The sequence below is a fragment of the Pygoscelis adeliae genome, unplaced genomic scaffold (genome assembly GCF_000699105.1).
Source record: "Pygoscelis adeliae isolate BGI_AS28 unplaced genomic scaffold, ASM69910v1 Scaffold482, whole genome shotgun sequence".
NCBI lineage: Eukaryota > Metazoa > Chordata > Aves > Sphenisciformes > Spheniscidae > Pygoscelis > Pygoscelis adeliae.
The window spans coordinates 638,401-646,811 of record NW_008824192.1 but is presented as its reverse complement, the minus strand read 5'-3'; the positions used below and the strand labels follow the sequence as shown (position 1 = coordinate 646,811).

At 55.3% G+C, this 8,411-nt stretch overlaps 1 protein-coding gene across 1 annotated transcript in view; it reads right to left on the bottom strand.

The window, feature by feature from the left end:
- Positions 1-4,344, bottom strand: part of TBC1D22B (TBC1 domain family, member 22B) — a 15,517-nt gene extending 11,173 nt beyond the window's left edge. Inside the window, exons 1-6 of the mRNA XM_009334770.1 lie at positions 4,238-4,344; positions 3,732-3,788; positions 2,458-2,771; positions 1,335-1,514; positions 764-834; positions 200-328 (exon numbers count right to left, since the gene is read on the bottom strand). Of these exons, the coding sequence (XP_009333045.1) occupies positions 200-328; positions 764-834; positions 1,335-1,514; positions 2,458-2,771; positions 3,732-3,788; positions 4,238-4,344 (858 nt within the window). The remainder of the gene's footprint in view (positions 1-199; positions 329-763; positions 835-1,334; positions 1,515-2,457; positions 2,772-3,731; positions 3,789-4,237) is intronic.
- Positions 4,345-8,411: the final 4,067 nt, after the last annotated feature.

Below are 8,411 nucleotides of genomic sequence, written 5' to 3'. Positions count from 1 at the left end.
AAATATAGTTATTAGATCAATTTAAGGAAGGCTTAAACTAATACCCGTAAGAAGACGGACAGAAACATGGTGCCTTGTCCCCAAGGAGAAGACTCCTAATAGTTATAGCTAGAGGAAGTGCTAGCACGACCCCAACTGCAAGAGGGAGGAAAGGGATATACCAAGGCAGAAAGCCAGGCAGCAGGCAGAGGGCTCGTACCTGTCGGTAGGTGTCTTGATGGTGTTCCTCATTCCGGGAATCGTAGTACTGCTGGATGAAGCCAAAGTACTCCTCACGCTTACGCTGCAAAGTCAGCTTTCGCCGCTCCATGTTTGCGGGGAGATAACCCTGCAGCAGGAAAACCCGTGTCAGGGCAGATCCGCTTCCCTCACCGCAAACCGTCCCCTGAAATCCTGCCAGGCAGCTTGTGCATCTGGAAGCATCAGGCACAGAGACTTGGGAGCTGGGGAAAGAGGTTTCATGGGGTTTGGCTTTCCCAGCCTCTGATGCCTTTTCCGACCTTGGGGCAACCCAACTTCAGGGGATTCAGTTTCCCAAAAAAGAGCAAACCACATGTTCCCAGCGCCAGTCTGGGCTTTGTGCTCAAAAAGGATGTAGCAATTACACTCCCCGAGAGAAAAAAACCCCTACAGCTCACCTGTAGGCCGGGCACAGATACAACATGAGCAAACCTGGTTACGGGACACACGAAGGTCTAGGAGCGCATGTCCCTGGCTCGGCACATTCCCCCCAAGCTCCTGTGTCACAGCTCCAAGTACTCACTGAGAGGAGACGCCACGTCACGGGCCGGACCTCTCTGGGCACACCAGGCCAGCTGCATTTCCTCAGCTCATCTGCAAACGGACAGTGGTGGCAATGGATTAGATCCTAGGCACGTCCAGGCACCACTACACCTAGAAGGAGAGGAAAGCCCAGTCTGCTCCTGCAGGCTCTGGAGACACTGAGCCTCCAGGAAGGCTCCACATTTGCAATGACTGGGGATGTGGGTCTGTGGCAAGGGGAGTAGAGACGTTTTCAGTTCAGCCTGGGCACAGGACTAGTGGCTGCGGGGGCTCCAATCCTCCGGAGCCTCAGTTCTCATGCAGAGCCCAACAGCCCCCAGCGATCACAACCATCATTTGCGAGATGGAGAAAGACTGGAAATGGACAGGCAGCTGGTGGAGGACATAACCATCTGCCAACAAAGCAGTTTGTGCAACTATCCCACTTGGAGCAACTGCAGGTAGTCATTTTATCCGCCCTGGAGCAGACCTGATTGCAACCTGAAGCAGGCAGCAGGCCCCCTCTGCCTTCCCCTTCCCACCCGCAGGCACCCCCATTTTGCCACACTCACCCAGGTCTGTGTTGTGGCTGGAAAGGAGCTGCCGAAACTTCTCCAGGCGGGTTTTCTCCCTCACCGTCATGGGGGGAGCACCTGAAGCATTTTGGTCAGAGATTCTGGCGACGAGTGGAATGACGGGCCGAAGGGGAAGGGACTGCTGCTTCTGAAGGGGGGTCCGCACACAGGTCTCCTCTGCAAGGAGCAGACGCTGCAGTGAGGCAGGGAAGGAGACTGCACCTCTCCAACCCTACCTCAACCCTACCTCGCTCCTCTGGCCACTGTCAGAGACCTGCCACTGCAGATTTCACCCTTCTCTTCCCCAGCCCCAGCAAACAGAGCATCGCTGGTCCACTCCAAGGGATCAGCTGGTTCACAGGCATCTGTCATGGCTCTTCCATCACCTCCCCCTGTTCCTCCTTCCCTTTCTTCCTCCTGCATCCAGACACCTAGCTGCCAGCGGATCAGACCTCTCCCTTGACATGGGAAGCCATGGGCAGAAGGATACAGAAGACAAGGTGGAAGGAGCCCGTGAGAATCCCAGAGGAACTGACCTTCACAGCTGCCCTGCTCGCCTCTGATCTAAATAGTGATCAAGCTAATTGCTAGCGCAGAGAGAGGAGGCGACAGGCTGCCTATGCCACCTGCTGGCAGCAGGGACCTGCTGGGTTACTTTCACAGCACAGGCAGCTGCCTGCCTGCGACAAGGCAGAGCGAGCAGGGGCTGATGCTGCCCAGTTCCCTGCCCAAGCTGTACCGACCTGGGCTCTACACGGCCTCATCCAGACCTTTACTAAGAGCAGCACACTGGGCCACAAAGGAAGCAGAAGGTGAGCAATCCCAAGCAAGAACTTAACATATCTCCAAAATCCCTTAGCACCCAGAACACAGGATCCTCTGGGACAGACGTGTCTGTGTGCAGGATATTGAGCAGCAGAGGAGACTGAAGAAGCATCAAGGCCAGGACTCCAAAAAAGGCTCCTTGGAGTGCAGGATACTACAAGGAGGTGAAAGCCTCTGTTGGGCTTACGGGCTGCGCCACAGCCTCTTGCCCATAACATGCGAGTAGCAGCAAGCAGCTGAGTTCAGCGATCAACCAGGAGAGCACCGGAGCAGGACTCCTGAAGATGGCTCTTACCAGATGTTCTGGAGAGCTGGGCCTCACTGCTGGACTTGATGACCTTGCAGTTGGTGGGCACGTCGCTGAGAGCGGACTGGGCCCGCTCGGGTTTTGCCCGCAGCTTGCTGTGGTTCTCCAGAACCTGGGCTGCCGTGGCCTTGGCCACTTTAGAGTTCAGAGTTTGCAAAGAAGAAGAGGAGGAAGAGAAGTCCTCATCTTCGTCATCACCGATATCCCAGGCATCACTGGTGTTGCGGGCAAACTCGTGAAAGCTGGAGGCCTTCTTGCTTTTCATAGGCAGTGCATTGGCCTTGGAGCGGTCCTTGATGAAGCTGGGACCCAGAGAGAAACAGTATCAGAGCAATGCTGCCAGACAAGTCCATTTTCTTTCCTCCCCTACGTCCTCACTCCAATCAGCCAGTCCTGTTTTCCACTTTCCCCGTTCCTCACCCGAAACCCAAGGAACGAGTTAAGCCTCTCCGGGCTGCCCACGGCCGGGAGGCAGAGCCTGAGCTGGTATGACGGCAGGGCACGGAGGCCACAGTGCCAGCAGATAGCTGGAGAGGTGCCAGGCTTCCCAGCTCAGAAGGGCAAAGGGGAGAGACGTACAATTCCTCCAGCTCTGCCTCCCTCCACCCTAGAAAAAACTGGTAGATTAACACCCCAAAAAAGTCTTGCGACCTGGGGAGAGGCATGCGAGAGGTTAGACGGAGACGGTCTGTGCTCGTGGACACTCCCGATACAGCTGCGATGGCTCCCAGCACACAGACCAGCCTGGTTCTTTTCTCAGGCACAGGAGGAGCCTTCGCATTTACCCTTAAGCTACAGGAGTCAAAGTCCACGACCTGAAGCATCACAGAAAAGGGGGAACCTTCACTGCTACACAGCACGAGATAGAGACAAGGAGGCAGTTCAGATCAGCTCTGCCTTTTCCTGCCGGGAAGGGTGCTGTGATTCTGCGGCCTCGCAGCTGCCGGGCAGCTTTACCTCCCCTTCCCTTAGTTGTTTGTCTCCAAAGGGGAGCAGAGGGTTCAGACACCATTGCTAAAAAATACACCCGTCTGCTTTGATGTGGCTGGTACGATATCGATTTCTGGCCATAAAGGGCGCCAGCAGATAAGCTTTCCCTGCAAGCTTTCGCAGAGCTCAAGGCAGCACTGCACACTACTGCTGCCCTTCTCCGCTGGAACATCACAGTGCTCAGAGGATGCTGGAGACCTCCACCTACTGCAGGACTGAGCCAAAAACCTGCAAAGCCTCGTGGCCTGCATCTCCAGAAGATAAACACTTACTTTTTGGTGAGCCGGGGATCCAGCGGAGGATGCTGTGCTCCATAGACAGGTTGAATGCTGCAGGAAGAGGACAGAAAAAAAAGACGACAATGCAAAAAGCCACAGAGCACCCACAAATAATCTCTTCAGCCTAGACTGGGGTCACACTTCTTGCCTGCCGTCGGGAGCTGAATACAGACCAAAAGCAACTTCAATAAGCTTCTGTCTTCAAAGCCTTAGATCCAAAGTGCCACATTCAGCTGAAGATTTGTTCTTTGCAGCAGCAAAGACAAGCCTTGTTTAAACTCTTAGGCTCTCTCCAGCCTGAGCTGGGATTTGAGATCTGCTCTTTTCTGCACCACCGATTCACTCCGAGTGACCACGTGTCTCAGTCCCCCTGCCTTATACACTGACGTTCATTCTCTTTTCCATCAAGGGGATTTCCAGGTTTGGGAATTCACACTTCCGAGCCTTGCAGGACAGGGAAAGACTCTAGCCTGCGACACTGGGGCTCCTCCACAACACACCTGAGGATTTGAACCCCACGCTGGCTCTCAGGCTCATAGCCAACGCTACAGCGAAGCAACATCTGGTATGGTACACGGTTTGACTCGGGTCCAAATTCCAGCTTCATCGACTACTTCCTAATTGGCCCGAAATGAGTCACCACATCTCAGTCCCTCGGCTCCCCTCCATGTGGAATGGGACTAGTGGGAAAGGGAGCCTGAGCGCTGCAGGCACTACATGGGGAGCATCACCTCGGAGAGGAGCTACTAGATGAGTGCTCATCACTAGTTTTACAGGCTCTGGACGCGAGACAGGGATCCTGAGTTATTACCTCCATTTGGGTAACTATTCACAGCCACCTCACCCTGAAAAACCATCTCTGGAAAACAAGTCCTCCCCATCCCCTGGTACACAGCACGGCCCCGCGTCCCACGGCGGAGACAAGTGCCCATTCAGAGCTGGCACACAAGGGACAGGGTCCTCTTGGGTCAACAGAGCTGGCCTGGTTTCTGAGAGCTGCAGATGGTGCCCGGCGGTAAAACGAGCAGAGCCCAGCCGTGTAGGAGGGGGACGGCAGCCTGGTGCAGCTGGAAAGCACACTGGGAACCAGTTGATGCTGGGGAGGCAGCAGCAACAGGCCCAGCTGGCAGGGGAGAGACGCAGAGATCCAGGGCAGAGGCTGAAACAACCACAGCATGGAGAGATCCTGGTGGTGAAGTCCGGCGAGGGGTGGGCTCGCCGCTGCAGCGACCGTCCCTCGTGGCTGGAAATGCTGAAAAGGCTCACTGTGTTTACCCACCAGTCATCAAGCCTAGGAAAAGAGTTTGCTGACTAATTAGCATCTAGGAGTCAGGACAGCTATTAAACAGAGGCACCCCCGTGGGTGGGCATAGCAAGCAGACTATCAGGAGTAAGAAAAACAACCCCTCCAGATCAGCGCCGCTTCCCAATGACTCATGGCAGCTCCTTGCAGAAGAGGAGCTGGCAGAGCCTCTCTGATACCCAGCACCCAGCACCAAGCTCGCACCGTCTCGTGACAGCAGTCACAACGCTGCTCCTCTCTGCGCAGGGATCCGCGCGCTGCCAACGGGTGACTGCTTTGATTCACATGCGCAGGCCTGAAGTTCACAAGCCAAACGGATGATGTGTGTTAGACATAGAGGAGGGGATGTGGCAGCCAGCTCTGGGTGAAGAAACCTTTTCCTGGGGCTCTGAAGCAATCGGCCGATGCCTTCTCTGGCTAACGGCTGATACAACTGCAAAGGGTCCCACCTCCCAAGCCGCTCTTTTTAAAGAATGTGAACCCAGGCTCCCCCAAACAAAGCATCCCAAGCTGATCTAAGTGCACAGCTCATCAGCCTATGCTCCCACACGAGCAGCTGAAGATGACAGTCTCGTTTCCAGCAGGCTACAGAGGCAGGGCTGAACACCACCATCCTGCATTGGTGAGCTCCAACCGCTGCATGAAGCGGGTTCGCCCCCCGTTTGTCCCATCTTTGCCGATTCTCTGCCCTATCCACCTGTGCAAGGGGTGTAAGAGGCTGGACAGGAGGAGTGCAAATGCTCCGAGGTGTGCAACAGGTGACTTCTAAGATACACGAGCACATGCACAGCTGCCAGACGGCAAGTTTGTGCCGTAGTGTCTGTGGTACCCTCGATGTCTGATCCCACTCCTTTAGCTCACGTCCCTGTAGCTGACTTCCAGCAGATCCTACAGCCCCACACAAAGGTGCATTACCACATCCTACTTTTACAGCTGAGAAAACTGAGGCAGGGGAGTGACACCACCAAGTGATGCTCAGTAACTTTATTTTCTCACTCTTGTCTGGTTTTCCCTGATGCAGCTTGGCTAGATGAATCTGCTGTCTCCAAGCTTAACTCCCTGTCTGAAGCTGCCTTCACCCGACTTTTGCATGGACAGAAAGCTCAGGGCGGGCACTACCTCTCAGCAGACACACCACTGAGTCAGGAGCCGAGACCTAAGCTGATGCTGTGCTCCCAAACTGACTGGACGAGTCCCCTGTCCTGTCTCAGTTTAAGCTCTTTGGGACGGGCATTTCTTGTTACCCGTATGTTCAGTGTCTGGTACAACGGGTGACTGACAGTGTCTGGTACAACAGCTGTGGTATCTGCGTTACACCACTCACAAGGAGATCATCAAAGGGTGTGGGTTATTGACACTGCAGCAGAAAGCATATCCATGAAACCTCAGTGCTACTTCGGACACAGAACATATTTATTCCTAGTAGACTCTGTTTCTCCCCTTTTAAAGCAGCATTTAAATACCCCTCCGGATCCTGGCTGCCCATTTCTCTAAAGAGCAGGAAATAAACAACCCATCGCACAGGGTAACACACTAGACCAACCTGCCAACGCATCCCCAGAAAATTACTGGGGTGAGAATTCCCCATGCAAAACCACAGGGCAGTACTGGAAACATGAAACAACATTTACTAGTTCTGCCACCCTAAATCTACAAGGAAAAAGCACCAACTGAAAGCTAATACAACTAAGTGACCAAATGCACGAAGTGTCATGGAAAAGGAAGCTAACACAGTCTCCAAATCTTCACAAAGCCTCCCTCTGCCAGCTTGTCAGGGCAAAGAAAGGAGAGAGCCAAGAATCTGTACGGGAAGATCTCTCAAAGCTCAGAGAAAAAAAGAAGAAAGGGAGCTTCGTGTCTAGCTTCGTGTCCATGGATGCAGCACATCCCACCTCCACCTTTTGTGGTTGTGTTGCCCAAGACCTGTCGGTAACCGTCCCTGGAAGGGACTGGCACGCAGGGTATTTAGAGGTGGTAACAAGGCTCCTGGACAGCAGGATATCTGCCAAGCAGCCAGTTAGGAGCAGGCGAGAACTTTGCCAAAAACTTGACATTGGAGTCTATTGTCTGGGCAGGACCGGCTGCCTCCCAGACCGGTTCACCTGGTTTGAGCTTTCCAAGCCGAAGCTCGAAGTCACCCACTGCAGAAGAGAGATGCTGTCCAAGACCACCAGCTGGAAGCACGGCTGTGACCTCCGGGAAAGGGATGGGAGCAATCAGGAGACAAAATGACCCAGGAAGAGCACAGCATTTTCTTCCCCCATGAGCAGAAGAGGAGGAACGCGTAGTGCTCGTTGCTTTCCCTTTGCTTGCCACAGACCTGGATTGTCCCATCAACCTGAGGGAGCCGGCGCAGAGACAAAGAACCGAGTGAAAGCACATTAGAAAGAGAGATTTAACTGGCCTAGCAGGATTTAAAGCCAACTAAGCATTTCAGAACTGCGTCCGCACACCAGGAGGGGAAGGGCAGAGTTCAGATAAGGCAAATGAGAGCAAACGTGAGGAGCACCAGATGGGAACAGCACTTGTGAGAGCCTCCCCAGGGAGGTGGGTGCTCTCTCCCCACGGGAGCCTTGCTCCCAAGGCCTCGTAGGGAGCATCTCCTTCGTCACCACCAGCCTCCTCTTCCTAAACACCACCTGAATCAGACACTTCACTTGTTTCTCCCACCCCCAGGTGCCTCGACAGGAACCAGGACATCACAGACAGAGGAACCGAAGCAGGGGAGGTGCACACAGAGAGCACCCACGGTCCCTCGCATTGAGTAGGGGTGGACAAGGAGCGACACCCCGCACAGGAGAGGATAACGGGGGGAGGCACGTGCGTTGGCAGGGGCACCTCTTTGGGACAGAGTTGCTGCCACCCAAGGCGACAGCTCTAAGGGCTTCGGGAAAGGATGAGGTTTCTTCAATACCTGTGGAAAGGAGGACGGTACAGCCCTGGTTCCGAGGCCACCCCGGGGGGGCCTTCAAGGCCCTGACCCCCTCCACCCTGCTTTGCATGGGGCGGAGGGTGCACACAGGGGTCCCCGCAGCCCCCACACGGCCTGCCCTGCCCTACAGATGAGGGGGCAATCCTGGCGCTACCCTCGCCCCTTATAGAGGGGGACTTCCTCCAGCAAAATTCCCCTGCCCCATAGCCTGGGGAGCCCCTGGCATCCCCCCTGTTGCAGGGGGGAACCCCGGGGTCCCCAGCCAGCTCCCCTGCCCCATAGCCGGGGTGGATACCCCTGGTATCCCCCCCCAACCCTTGCAGGGGGGTACCGCGGGGCCCCCAGCCCCCCAGCCAGGGCGGGTGCCCCTGACAGCCCCTTCCCAAGGCAGAGGAGCTGCTCCAGCTCCCCCACCCAACGCCCCTCAGCTGGGGAGGGG